This window comes from Solanum stenotomum, chromosome 10 (assembly GCF_019186545.1).
Source record: "Solanum stenotomum isolate F172 chromosome 10, ASM1918654v1, whole genome shotgun sequence".
Classification (NCBI taxonomy): domain Eukaryota; kingdom Viridiplantae; phylum Streptophyta; class Magnoliopsida; order Solanales; family Solanaceae; genus Solanum; species Solanum stenotomum.
Window position 1 is genome coordinate 39,010,077 of NC_064291.1, and position 15,539 is coordinate 39,025,615.

Genomic DNA, 15,539 nt, shown 5'->3' on the forward strand with positions numbered 1-15,539 from the left:
GTGGATTTCGTCAAAGGGTGATCCCTACGAGGTATATGAGATCACATAGAGATGGTTTAGTTCACCCATGTGCCAATCATGATTCAATTCAGCAAAGTTTATTAGATTCGAAAGTAAATCCCTTGAATTCTTGATGAAGTTCGTTTGAATCCTTGTGGGTTGTGTTGTTGGAGTTTTCTTGAGATTGATTCATGTTTTTAGTTGTGTTTTCGAGTATAATCTATCTGATGTATATTGAGGGTATAAATGATTCTAAGTTTTTGGGGAAATAACTAATTGAGTTTAGAGGGTTTAGAGATGAAAAATGGAGAAGAAAAGTCGTCAAACACCTGGGAAAAGGGGTGGGAAGTCGCGCCAGCTAGCGCTCTCCAAAAGGCTCTCTAAAGTTTCACCCTTGGGGCACCGTGCCAGCCAGTGTTCCCCAGGACTATCTCTGATTTTCACCATCTGGCGCCCCTCGCCTCTCAGAGCGCCAGGGACGCCAGTTCTTCCCATTTCTTTCACAACTTTCCACACTAGTTACTTAGCAATGTACCTATGTTTTCTAGTTGATTCCAACACTCTTAGGTACATATAAACATCATGAAATCATCCATAAACATGAGATTATGAACCTTGAATCCATAATTCAATTCAAGGAAAGTTAAGAGTCAAGTCTAGAAGTTAAGAAGCAAGTGAAAGAAAAGTTTATAAAGTTTTCAAAAGTCTTTCACAAACGTTTTAACTTTGTTTTAAAACTTAAAGTTCAAGTTGAGTAAAGATTAAAGAGTAAAGAGTAAATATTGAAGTTCATTTCTTCAAAGAAGTATATGAGGACTATGTATTCCCAAAGAGTTTTAAAATGTTTTCACATTTGAGCAAGAAAGAGAACATTGATTCTAAGAGAGCTTTTATGCTAAGTTTTGAGTAATTATCTCAAACCAAAGAAAGAAGTTTGTTTTAAAAACATATGAGCTAAGTATATTTTGGGAGTAGTATTGAGCACCGATATGGGGATGTGAGTTCATATTAAATCAAGTCTCTATAAACCATGTAGCCATCATGTGTAGTAAAGGATGATACTTTTTAGATGACTCCTTAAATTGTTTTTTAGCATAGACTAGTGGATCCACTTAGTTAAGCGTTCTATATGACGGCAAAGTATAGGACAGTTCTGGTAGCGTGGGCAAGACGTTGTATCACCACTTAGGCTCATAGTGGTGGTTGTCGGTTAGAGAAACTCCCACATAAACTATATTACTTCATTATATGAGTAAAGTTGAGTTTGTTATTGCATTTTCTTTAACGAAATAAGTTGTTTTCCACTATTTTTACAAGCTTTCTATATATTGCATATGCTTTATTCCTTTATAATGAGTTAAGTTATTCAGGTTTGAGTAAAGCCAAGGTAAGCATTCCTTTCAGATTTTTTTCAAGCCTATGTTGTGTTTAGCATTCCAACTCGCATACTCGTACATTCAATGTACTGATGTCAGTTGGTCTGCATCTTCTTATGATGCATACGCAGGTAACTAGGATCATCACTCAGCGCCTCGTTGATCCAGTTGATCACTCAGAGTCAGTTGGTAAGCCTCCTTGCATTGCGGAGGACTCCTTTTGCTTTGCTTTCAGTATTTCATTGTTAGGATGATCGGGGGTCTTACCCCGACATCCTTCATTGTTTTAGAGGCTTTATAGACAGTTAGTAGTTCAGTTGTCTTTACATTATCATTTCATATGTTAATACTTGAGTTGCCATTTTGGCCAAGTTGAATATTGGTTTTTAAACATTTTAATTTATTTTATTGAACAATTGAGTAAGTGCATTTGATCATTGTAATAATGCTGTCTTCCGCTGAGTAAGTAAGTCAGGCCAAAGGTTCGCTTGGGGCCAACAATGGTTCTCGAGTGCCAGTCACGTCCGGGTTGTAGGCTTGGGTGTGACACCATCACTCGTCCCCGAGTGATCAACTAGAAAAGACTGGTTAAAGTAAGAGTAGAGTAGTATCTAAATCGTCGAATCACTGGGGATACTTGTCCCGTATACTTTTTCCATCGACTCTGGGCGGCCAGAAGCTTAGCTTGGCTACTTCTCACCTTATCCTGAGCATCCTTCACCAAATCAACTCCCAAAGGTTTTACATCTTCAGCCCCAAACCACCCTATGAGTGATCTACACATCCTCTCATACAATGCCCCAATGAAGTCATCACAATACTCGAGTGATAATTATTGTTGTATGCACACTTAACAAATAACAAAGTGGTTCCCAACAACCACCAAACTTAATCGTACACACGTCTGCAACATGTTATCAAGGACCATGACTCAATCATTTGGACGAATCATTTAGCACTTAAGCATGATAAAATTTCAAATCAATACTCGCTACAATTAAAGGTGGACCTGAACCAACCAACACACTCATAATACTCAATCAATCATAGTTTTTATCAGCATCTCCTTCTCACAACATAAATTTCTATGAGCTTAAGTTACAAAATTTGATCTTTAGAAATCAGATACTCATCGAGGGATATGTCCAAGCATACAACCCTCTAACTATACTATCGAATGCTAGATTTAGCAATTATGATTGTAGATTACCCTTAAGAACAGTAGAATTGGACCCAATGATCCCACATTCACCCACACACAATCAATACATGACCTTGACGACTAGATGAATATTAAGATTGTTGGACAACTATAATTACACATGGTAGCTCTTCTATGAACTGTCATAAGCAAGGTGGTACATGTAGAACCATTGAAATATTTTAACAACTCAAGACAACGTCAAATATGTCATCTAAAATAACCAAGTCTTCCCTATATTCCCACTCAACCAAGAGAGCATCGCAGGATTTGGTACCCCTGATCCACTACTAAGGATCCACCCACAAAAGTAAAAACACACGAGAGCATAGCTAGTGAATCATACTCACAATACTAACAGCCATCATAAACACTCCAACCATTTACCTTATTATAAACCAACACTTTAAAATGAAACCATTTCTTAGATACTTTAACAATCAAAAGTAATAAACTTTACAACTCAAACCAAGTGTAAATCCTTTCAAAGGTTCACTACCTGATGCAATTGATCATTTCTCACCTTACAAATTCATACCTTGACAAAATATATCACCGCGAATGTAGACTTACAATAAAAACTCTGAATTGTAACTCAACCGTATAACACAATCCCCTTATCTATCAACATTAGCTTATACCTTGATAACTTTTATGAAATCATGGATCTTCGCTTATCATGGATCGCATCTCCATCGATCTTACAATATTTTTCGGTAACAATCCAATCGTCCTCATTACTAAACTCAAAAACAAAAACAAGCACTTATCATCACGCTCAAGCTAATGTCTGCACAATCCTTTCTCAAGTTTTTTTCAATAGTTTTTAACCCATGACACTATTACCATAGCCATAACAAAACAATGAAATCACGCATCTTTGAATCCAATTATCTACCCCTCTAAAGATACCTCTTTAGCCTTAAGAATCCAATAAAATATTCTTGTTTTTGCCTCTCTCTAAAGGTTGTACTACCTTCTACTATATTTTTCTTCATTATGACTCTAGCTCTTTAATTTCTATTCGAATAGTGTCCCACCATTTCTTAAAACTTTCCATACAACCACGTTCCTTAGCAATAATAGAAAACCACAACCTTAGATACTCACAAGTCGTAATTACTATACATAAATTCGTTTAACCAACAACTTTATTATATAGTTGCATCCCGTCACAATCCATCACGAACTCTTATTACCATTACACTTAGTCAGCCTTGACTATCACTACGAAGCCAACCTTTCATCAACACGACACCTCAAACTCAAGTATACTCATCAAATTCAGAGGGCTAACCCAATTTTTATGCGCACTTTCTTATCAAAATACTTCAATTGCCTTCACCCAAGTATACTCAATGGGACTTTCTTTATCCATAAGCTTGTCATCCCGGTATGAATCCACCTCTTTATGACTTAAGATAAAATCATCAGTCCTCATACTACCCTCTTCTTCTTAACAAACAAGACAGGAGCATCCCACGGGGAAGCACTAGGACGGGTGAAGCCTTAATCAAGAAGCCCTTGGATTTGAGCTTTAAGCTCTCTTAATTCTGACACCACATGAATAGACTCAATAGAGCGGGATTCGACCTCAACATCCTAAATATGATCCAATTACGCCAAAATATCATGTCCTACCAGTTTCCTACCCCGCACGAAAAATATGACCTTGGCTGACTTAGGCTTGTACACCCCTTTCCCACTCTAATCTTTCCCTACTGGGGATCTCTAGAGTTACCGACTTAGTATTACGATTAAGCCCGGTATAATAGGGGGATAACCAAGTAATGCCTAAAATTATATCAAGTCAGTCATATCCAGCATAACCAAATCAACCCAAATCTAAAAATCCATAAACACAATAGGACAACACGATGTACATGGGTGACTATGACTGGCTCTTTAACTAGGGTAGAAACATGGATGGGGGCATCAAGTATATCACAAACCCACATTAAATTCCAAGGCAATTGAACTGACACATATGAATAAGTAGAACCCAGATCAAACAAAACAATAGTCATCCAGGCACAGACAAGAGTAGCACTAGTGACTACTGCATCATACACCTCAAACTAGGTTTTGCCTAGAAAAGCATATAACTGAGCCCTGTCATCTTAACGGGCAACCTCCTCACCTGGCTGCACTACTCATCTGCCTACATTACCATTTCCCCGGCCTCCACAGCCTCGCTGATTTCCTCCTCATATACCCAAGTTCTCCATAATTTTAACACATTTTATAACTTATATTCGATTGTTGAACACTAAATTAGATCGCAGAGGTTAGTTCGGATTCGATTCGGGTTCTATAAAGAGACCTGGGAAAAACAGAGGAGATCGAGTTGAGATTCTGTCTCGCCCTGTCCCGCTCTGGCAGCCTCGCGCTGGCAGAAAGATCCCCCCAGCGGCTCAGACGAAAACAGTACCTAGGCAATAAATTTTTCTGGGGTTTTTCTCTTTTCTAAATCTCCCAACGGGTTTTAAATTTACTGAGCAATTTAGGATAATCCCCTGAACTAAGATAATCATTATCTACCCCGAGTCAATCCAACGATACACAATCCAACTCATTCTCATTTATTCAACACCATAACCCACACATCCCAGGATACACCCAGACACGCGGTTATTACTCAAGCGCAAGACATGTCCAGATCTTTCTTACGAATCACATCATACATTATCTACACCTTTGCATCGAACTTAGTCGTGACCTTCTTTCCAAAACAAGTTCCACGATACTCAAGCAATTATAATTTGCAGATAAGTCCAAATTCTTTAATTAGTTTGTTTCATAGATGACTGTTACTGATCATTTATGCCTTATACGACCCCTAAAGCCAGATACCAATTGGAACCTTTTCAGTTCCAATTAACTTGATTGTGTCCCTTCAGCCGTGACTACGACGTCTAGTTCACATCGTTGAGATACCAATTGGACTCAACTCATACCACAAGCGATAATAGTAGCTAGCAAGCCCCACAAAACAACTAATTTCAATCATAGAACTTGGTCAAACTCAATTCTTAACTGCATCAATCTTTAACTAATGGTAACCAGACCTTAAGTCAATCTTAGAGAAAACCGATGCACTTTGCAATTGGTCAGAAAGGTCATTTATCTGAGGCAATGGATACTTGTTTTGAATGGTGACCCTATTCAAATGTCAGTAGTCTATACAGATCCTCTCTTGCTAGTGATGGTGTTACCACTTTTGTTGCTCTAGTTCGGACCATAGAGTGGAGGAGGAAAGATACCAATTTGTATCACCCAGATACCAATTGGATTCAAGTCATAGCATGAAGGAGTAGAAAGAAGTAAGTTCCCTAAAGTCTCATAGCTCTCGAAGAAAAGTACGGACTTCATCGTATTGTTTCGTAAGACTCTACTAAACTCGTTTTGGTACAATGAAATCAACGAACCCAGGCTCTGATACCAATTTTGTCATGACCCAGACCGTCGTGATTGACACCCATACTAACCCTCCTATGGGAGAACCATTACTACAACTCATACTAAACAACTTAACCAAAAACTATGCATTTAAAGATACGGAAACATGTTTAAATGACAATAAAAATGGAGTCCCCATAAACTCCAAAGGTTTAAACAATTAACTAACCAAACTAATGCGGAAATTCAACCCTTAGAACCTGAAAGTCATTGTACCAAAACTCTACTAACGACAAGTCTAAGAACAAGGAGTACAACCCCGAAACTAAACAAAACACCTTAAACAAATAGTTTAAGTCCGAAAACGGTGGACTTAAACAAGAAAGATCCATGACAGCATGAAAGAACTGACTCACCTTTGAATTTAGTCACACTCAATAGTCATCTAGCTGAGGTTTATCAATAGCCACCTGAAGATGTCATGTACTCAATAAAGAACAAGCAAGTGCAGTATCAGTACACAACCACAGTGTACTAGTAGGATCACGCGGCTATCCCAATAAGTGAAACACATACAAGTAACCACACATATACAGTATTAGTCAACTATTACGAATAACGAACATTTTCACGATTCTCACATATCACAGTTATGTCAATTTAGAGCAACATATAGTCTTCCAATATCAATCATCATTAGATATGAACGAAATCATCACAAGTAGATACACAACACAATTCAATAGTCCTCTCAAGAAACCCAATTCAATGGTCCTCTCATGAAACCCACACTCAAACTGTTAGTGTACCGGTTCGTGGTACTCGATCCAATATTTATGCCTGAACGTGGCAATCAATCCCATAATTATGTTGGACCGTGGCAATCGATCTCATATTTATGCCGAAACGTGGAAATCGATCCAAGCTAGTGTGTCGGAACGTAACACTCGATCCATTCAACAAACCATAATCACAATCACAATATATATTCTCACAATCATACAACAAGAGGTGATTCATGGAGTACAATTATTCAATTATCCTTATTTACGATTAGGGTGATCAATAATGCAACATTCGTATACATACATGCATTATAATGAATAATTACAAACATATATCATACCAACATGAAATCGTAACCATCACCTACCTCGAATCCAAGCTTAAATCCCCTAAGGCACTTGAATCTTCCCTTTACGGAGTCTTTCCGCTAGTTCTAGGTCTACAAACAATTAATATACGCTAGGATCAACAATCAAAAGTCTAACTATCTGGATTATAACAAACCCAATAACTCTAGACCAACCCAAGATCCTAATACCCAGATTAGGGATTTTTCCACCATAATTTCCAAATCAAAACCCTCCCCCATCAATAATCACCCACGAATTTACATTCTACGAATCGAAAAATAAATTCGGGGAGATAAAACATTACCTTTTGCCTCAAGAATTATGGAAAACTATCAAGAAAGCACCTGGGGTCGTCTCCTAGCTCTCAAAGTCAAAACTTGCAGAATAAAATGATTTTGGGGTTTATTTCTGACTTAAATCGCGACTGTCCCGCTATGACGGCCCCCAACCCACCACAGCGGCCCCGCCCTGGCAGGAATAATCCCGCCACAACGGCTTGCAACGAAAACAGAATGTCGAATTAAGAGCTCTAAACCCCTATTTCACAACACATTTTCATCCCACGACACTCAAAAAATACTCGTTCACGCTAAGATCAATTTTGGGAGTTCTACTTACCCGAATTCATTTTCGTTAAGTCGTACGGGTTCCTTAACGTCTTAGCTATCCACTCATGCAATCAATTTCATTATTACACTTCTCATTCATTACCAGATTTTCTTATACTCGCCTGACTCCGATTTCGTCCAAATCTGGACTAGGCTAGGAAATTTCAAGTTACTACTCAAAAGTTTTTCTAGTCCAATTCTTTTCCCAATGGCTTTTCCCTAACGATGGAATCAGACCGTTACAGAAACCCAACCTTTGGACTAGAGATCCTATAACTAGGTTTAATAAAAAATGTCATGTATATAATGACTTGTTGTGAAATGCATGCACTATAGATTTATTTTATTCTCTCTTTATGATGTGAGTGTTTTTATTTTGTAATGATTTATGGAGGTTGAGTTTAAGAGCTCTTAATAAAAGCTTGTACCTCGTACGAGTGGGATGTCGTAATTATAGGAGCACTCTTGACAAATATCACCTATGTGAGTGTGGAAGTAGACCGCTTCCTATGAGAATTGGACTTATCCTCAAAAATACTTATGAAAATCGAGATAACACAAGGCTGTAATGTGCTGGCTAAAAAGGCTTATGTCAATACCTTGATTATTGTATGTAAGCATTGATAATTTATTTCTCTTAAGCAGTCTTAGTTCAAATCTGAGACCACTAGACTATGGAGTAAAGGTTAATATTTTAGTAAGTGAAGATTTAATGCAGAGTACACGTTCATTATGCATAATAATCTCTCTTTAATTAAATTGGTGAAACTCTATTTTCTTAATATTAAAATGAGTGGGAGAATGTTGGAGCATAACATTTTAATATTAAAGTGCATATTTTAGTTCTATAAATTGACAAGAATGTGGTCAATTATTTTTATATAAGATATAGGTCATTCATTTACCTAATTTACTACCCCATAATCTTCTTATTCATTGCAAGTAAGAATTCATCACCTATAAATAGTGATGATTTGTCATCGCATTGTATATAAGAATATATATAGAAAAAAGATGAGAAGTGGATGAGACTAATTATATTATTAGTGTAGTGAAAGAGAGACTTGAGACAAAATATCTTTTTAAGTCTTCAACTAATTCACTATATACAAAAGAGTAATTTTATTTTGAAAAAATGTATTCAAATAATGGAACTTGGAGTACTCTTCAACTAATTCGGAGTTGTTTAGGTTATACGGCGTTGTTGAACTATTGTAAAATGGAGGGAGCAAGTTAAGAGAGATATAATGTTGGATCAATATAGATTATGTCATAGTGAACTTGAATCTCCTTCACTAAAAAGAGCGAAATATCTATATCTCAACTTAAATACTTTTTTGTTAATCTTTATTATTTTGTTTTTCAACGATAATTTACTTTAATCTATGGTACTATATATACACCACAGCAACACCACCGCAACATGTTATATTTGCCTTTTCATTTCAAATGTTAAAGAATACGATTTGATAAAATTGCTTGCTACTTTATACAAATGTTGGTTGCATTGATTTTTATAAACTCTTTGTTAAAATTCGAGAGGGAGAAAGTCAATGATATGAGTGTCGTGACAGTATACATTGTCATCAATATGGATTGTGGTGCAATAGTGAGACTACTTCATTCTTAATCAGAAGTTTCGGGTTCGAGTCTTGAGTATGAAAAAAATCATGTTGGAAGCGATACCCCTGAATGAACCATACAATGCGCAATCCGAATTTAATCAGGACTCCAATGTGAATTCCTCAAAAAATAAAAAAAGACAGTATGCACAACCCTCTTCTGCGGTTCTGCCCCCCATGTTTTCTATTTTTCATATTTTAGAATAAGGTGGAACACGTTTTTTATTTTCTTTAGTAAATAATTATTCCAAAGAGTTCAGTTCTATTCCTTGGATTAGAGGCATCATAAAACTTAACCCACTCGGTTAATTCATAATTTATCTATGAATTTCTATATTTTTATGGATATAAATTCATATTCATCTATTTAAAAAATCATTTCACCTAATCCACTAAAATATGAGTGAGTTGAATAGATTATCAAAATATGGACTCATTTTGCCGAGCTATGTACTACTAATACATTTGAGAGTATGGTGTTTGGAAATTGAGGTTACAACTATATTTACTTTGATAAAGGATCTTGGAAAGATAAACATAAGATTATTATTTTTATTTATCAATAAACAGAAACAACAGGTTTTTATAAGTATACAGTGCCCCAACATTTTGAAATGTCCTGCATAATTTTAACATGTATATAATATAATATACTCTTTGACAGATACTTGATGCTAGACATGGATGGGACTATTCAAGAGTCTTCTCTTGCTACCTACAATTAAAATGTTCAAAAATTTAGGAGCAATAAATAAATATATATATATATATATATATATTAACAAACAGTGTTAAAGTCTTTATCAGCATTAGTTAATTGTCATTAAATTTTATGTCGCTATAAGCTTTACAAGAAATATATAAAGGGTGAAACCTGAAAATAAGCATCAAGCTTAGTTTTTAGAGTAGCATATTCTTGTTTCACCCCTTGGAATGCCCTCTTGCACCTGAAATATGTTACACATGCATCTAACTATGCGTTAAAAATTGTCACATAGAATTTATCGATTTTAAATTTTGAATTTGTCACTACACATGATGAATCGCTAATGTGAATATCCACTAAGATAATAAATGATGACAAAATATTTACCCATCGATATTTCTCTCATTGCAATATTCCTGGAACTGAGAGCACTCTCTTTTCACTCTTTTGGCACCAATGCTGTAGCAAAATTAGTACAAAATATTTACCCATCGATAATTGTGCTTTCACTTGGTAAAATTAGTTTAAGTTATATACACGATTGGAGTAATTTAACTTGTATTTGGAAGTTATTTACATTAATTTTTTCACCAAATTATCTTTTTGAGTAATTTAACATGTGTTAAGTCCTTTGAGACTATATAATAAATATATATTTTATTTATTATTTCTTAAGAGGTTATTTTAATTGAAAATAAGTTCAAAATAAAATATAAAATTATTTTATCTCACATTTAATTATAAATATTAATTAATTCTAATATATATTTACACTAAAATAATATAATTAACTATTTAAAATTAAAAAGTTAATCTCAAAAAAACATATTAATCACTTAAATATATTTTATCTATCGCATCCCGTAACGAAAACACCCTTATGAGGTGTGCCAAAAAGTAAGTGAAGGGGCCGGTAAGCATGAATGGAGGGAATACTTTTATAAACATGGAAGAGCTTTAGAATATGTGTCAATAACATACAAAAAGAAAGAAGAAAAAAAAGAATATTGGAATATATATGAACTATATATAAAGATTGAGAGGGAAATATTAATATTCATATTCATATTCATGATCAAGTAAGGAACAAAAATTGAGAAAACAAATACTCCATTCGTTCACTTTTACTTATCATTAATTCTTAAAATAGATTTTCATTTTTACTTGTTCTTTTTGACATATCATGAACAAAAGATAATAATTTTTTTCCATGTTTTACCCTCAGCATTAAATACTTATTCTTCAAATCATTTTTCAAGACATCATTTAATATGCTTAGTTTAGTAAAATACCTATCTCAATAATTATTTTCTTAATGAATATGTATATCAAGATAAAATGTGAAAAGTAAAAGTGAACGGAGAGAGTAATTTTCTAACCACACAAAATATGTCTAACAAACAAGGAAAATGTTTTTCTTTTTTAGGATAAACAAACAACCCAACTTTACTTGCCTTAAAAATTATGCCAAACTGACATACTTTAACGTGCATGTGTTCCTCCTTTATTATAATTTAAATAACGGCACAACTTAATTGAACGTAAGCATGTTATATTACTAGATATGAGATCCGGTGCGTAGCACGCAGGGCCGTCTTAACCCCTAGGCCATTAAAGTCATCGCTTGGGACTTCATATTTTTTGGGCCCCCATTTTTAAAAAACAATTACTTCTATATGTTAATTTTTTTAAAAATAAAAAATTATATGTACTATGAGTGCTATGATTTCTACTAAGGAAATTGCATATGAGATGAATATAAACCTGAATTTCGTAAGAAACAACTTAATGAAAACATGGATTACAAAACCACAAAGTCCCTTGAAGAATCTCTTAGAATTGATTACTTTATTTATGTAGAGTAGATCAGACTATTTTTTCACTTCAAAATAGATTTGAACCAATTGAAGCATATGAAAATATTTTTGATTTCTTATTTAGTGGTAAAATATTGAGATCACTAGATAATGAGAATTTTAAAAAATGTTGTGTTAACCTTGAACTTTCTTTATCACGTAATAATTATTCTAATATTGATGATTTAGATTTATTTTTTGAATTAAAAGTATTAAGAGAAATAATACAAGTAGAAGATAGTCATCTAATGAAAATACTCAATCAAATAAAAAGACTAGATTCTTTTCCAAATACACATATTGCTTATAGAATAATGTTAACAGTTCTTGTAACTGTTGCCTCAGCCAGAGGAAGTTTTTCGAAATTAAAATTGATTAAATCTTCTTTAAGATCACCAATGTCTCAAGAGAGATTGAATGAATTAGCTATATTATTATTTGAAAAGAAATTATTAAAACAATTTGATTATAAAATAGTACTTAATGACTTCGCATCTAAAATAGCTAGAAAAGTAGATTTTAAATAAAAATACATATGATGAAAAATAAAATATTAGGGCCCCTCTCTTAAGTTTCGCTTTAGGCCCCTAATGTTGTTGAGTCGGCCCTGGTAGCACGGGCACAATAATATTAATATTCATTTTAATCTTAATTTATGTGATACAAATAAAATTTGAAGAGTCAATCAATTCTTGATATGATTTTTGTATATTTTAAATTATTATGTGACTTATTATACATTTTATGTAATTTCCAACTTTAACTACAAGGCTTGAAGTAGGTAAATCAACATTTACACAAAGAATTAAACAAAATAAAGATCATGCTCAACTATATGCCTTGTTATTAGGGGTGTATATTGTCGGGTTGGTTCGGGTTTTTCAAATATCAAATCAAACCATTTATGTCGGGTTTCTGAATTTATAAGCCAAACCAAACCAATAAAATTAGGGTTTTTCAACCTCGGGTTTTTTCGGATTTTCGGGTTTTCCGGTAAAGTATTCATACAAACATATAATTTACTTGTACTTGAAATATTTCTTTAGTCCTACCAAAATACAACTATTTAAGGTGTTTCTTAAGAAAATCACACAAAATATGATATGATTGATGACACTAAAATATCCAACAAAAAAATAATAATGAAATCGCGTAAACAAATATTGCAAATTATTAAGTCATAATGAAAATGATCTCATGCTAAAATAAGTTTAATAAGTAATAGTTACATGACTAAATATTAAAGGAAATTAAATTTAGATTATGTATTTTAATTGCCTAAACCTATGTAAAACTAAAGAACAAATATTCAATATTATTGTCATGCTTAGTGTTGAATTGATTTTCTTTTTGCATTAATATTAATTTGATTTTGATTTAAGCTTTATTATAATTACCAACATCTATGAACTATAATCTTTATTGGACCATTACGAATTCTAACTTTCAAACATGAAATAATATATTAAAAGATAAAAACTATGAAAAAGTATAAGAAATATTTAAAAATTATATCAAAGTAAATATTTTTACGTATAAAATAAACTTTTAAAATTATATATATAATGTTGGGTTGGGTTTTTTTAGTTGAAACCAAACCAACCCAAATATAGTCGGGTTTTTTTTTCAATACCAAACCAAGTCAAACCAAACCACTAGTCGGGTTTTTTTTTTTGTTTAACTCGATTTGCGATTTGATTCGATTTTCGATTCAATTTTGTACACCCGACTTGTTATATAAGAGAATATGATATTAAAATAATTAGTTTAATTGTACCTTGAGCTGCTGCCCTTGAATTGGTGCATCAAATCATCCAGCCTACCAAAATCGCAAGGTTCATTTGCCCTACGAACGTACAAAATATGCATTATTATCCACAAAATTCATAATTATTTGCGTCAAACCATTACAAAAACTTTTGATTATTCAAAAAAATAAATCACTCAAAATTTACACAATTATTTCTGATAAAAACATTAGTACTAACGAAAGAAACATCATAACTAGTTGTAATATTATAAAATAAAATGAGAATTGTAATATTACTTACAGAGCAAGATCAACATTATGAATCAATCTAACTGAATCCGTGAAGAAAAGGTTAACAACTTCCTCCACGAAGTTAGGGTTATCATCATCTTGCAGTTCTTCGAGCTCATTAAATTGTTCATCTAGATAGTCCTACACACCAATATACGTAGAGTTTCAACCTACAAAATAATCAAATCTCCAAATATATGTTATAATATGAAAGAAAATATATAAGACCTGATGGAAGAGGTTTCTCTTCATGGAGGCAGCTTGGCGTTGCATATTAATTTCAATATACAAACAGAAATTTTCCTTTCTAAAAAAGGGCTATATATGTATATACTATGCTCATGCAAAAGCTATATATATAAATATATAGATGAAGGCATTGGAAAAGGTCATCAAGGACAATATGAGATATTCAAGTTATAAAAGGTGGTCCATATTAATTTGCAATAATTCAATAGGTTTCCTACAACTTTGCATATATATTTTGGGAGAAGGTACAAGTACCCCCTAGACTATAACTGAAATCGCAGAGACACACCTTAACTAAACTAAGGTCCTATTACCCCCTGAACTCATTTTATAATATTGTACACCTTTTGGCTTATGTGGCACACCCCGTGACTCCACACAGTTGAGGTGCATGGGATATATTTGGATGCCACATAAGCCAAAAAGGTGTACAAAATTAAAAAAAAAATGAATTCAGGAGGGTAATAGGACCTTAGTTTAGTTAAGGTGTGTCTCTGAGATTTGGGTCATAGTCTAGGGAGGTACTTCTACCTTTTCCCTATATATTTTTGTTCATCATCCTAATGGAAAGTGGTCCATCAAGAGGGTATGATTCCAATTATAGCATAATAGTAAAGTTTTTTTTTTTAAAAAAAAAAAGATACAATGGTCTCATCACAAATATGTGTCTCTATACATGAATATTTGAATGCAAACTCACTAATATAATATTAATAATTTAAGATCGTCTTAAAAGTGTATAAATTTCTAATTTTAAATCCGCCTCTGATCATAACAACTATAGTTGGACCACCCCAACTATTTGTAAACTATAAGCCATGCTACCAATTTTTTTTTTAACTATGAAACACTGTTGGGTTTAAGCAAGGTGTAAATGAGAAATAAGAATGAATGATAAATTGGGAAACGTGAAGGAACCAATTTGGAGGGAAAATGAAGAGTAATTTCTCTCATATTGGTAGAAGAAAAGGAAACAGTTTGTCCTTATACTAGGAAACACTTACTTTAGCTCTTAAAGGGTTAAGTAGAAGGTGCCCCCTGCGCTGCGTCATTGCTCGCTCGGCCTTGGCCTCAACATGTGATTGATTGATAATTTATTTAGGCAAAATTTATTTAATCAATCTCATTAATTAATTTCCTTGTTTCTTAAAATTATTTCAAAATGTTAATTAATTAATTAAAGGAATTAATTTCGCAAAACAAAATTATTTGAAAATTCGCCCAAAGGTAAAGTCTCTCAGAAGGGACATGTTCCTTTCGAACAGACACTTCTTTTCCCAAAAGACACAAACATTCTGAATAGGTGTGTTCACACTTGTTGCTCACACTTTCTGCAGTTGGCTAT

The 15,539-nt window shown here is 33.5% G+C and overlaps 1 protein-coding gene across 1 annotated transcript; it reads right to left on the minus strand.

Annotated features, from left to right (window-relative positions):
* Positions 1–9,968: 9,968 nt before the first annotated feature.
* On the minus strand, positions 9,969–14,308 carry LOC125842062 (pseudo histidine-containing phosphotransfer protein 2-like). The gene is made up of 6 exons (XM_049521260.1): positions 14,174–14,308; positions 13,956–14,086; positions 13,682–13,750; positions 10,436–10,507; positions 10,217–10,289; positions 9,969–10,057 (listed from the first exon to the last, which is right to left on the minus strand). Exons 1-6 carry the CDS (start codon positions 14,216–14,218, stop codon positions 10,037–10,039), a joined length of 411 nt encoding a protein of 136 aa, XP_049377217.1. The 5' UTR covers positions 14,219–14,308; the 3' UTR covers positions 9,969–10,036.
* Between the last annotated feature and the right edge of the window lie 1,231 nt (positions 14,309–15,539).

What these genes read in the sequence shown, in the direction of transcription:
- LOC125842062 (XM_049521260.1), bottom strand. Translation starts at nt 14,218, where the DNA reads ATGCAACGCCAAGCTGCCTCCATGAAGAGAAACCTCTTCCATCAG. An exon ending in CATAATGTTGATCTTGCTCT is followed by an intron (nt 13,751 to 13,955) that starts GTAAGTAATATT and finishes GTACGTTCGTAG; the next exon opens with GGCAAATGAACCTTGCGATT. An exon ending in AGCTTGATGCTTATTTTCAG is followed by an intron (nt 10,058 to 10,216) that starts GTTTCACCCTTT and finishes TTTTAATTGTAG; the next exon opens with GTAGCAAGAGAAGACTCTTG.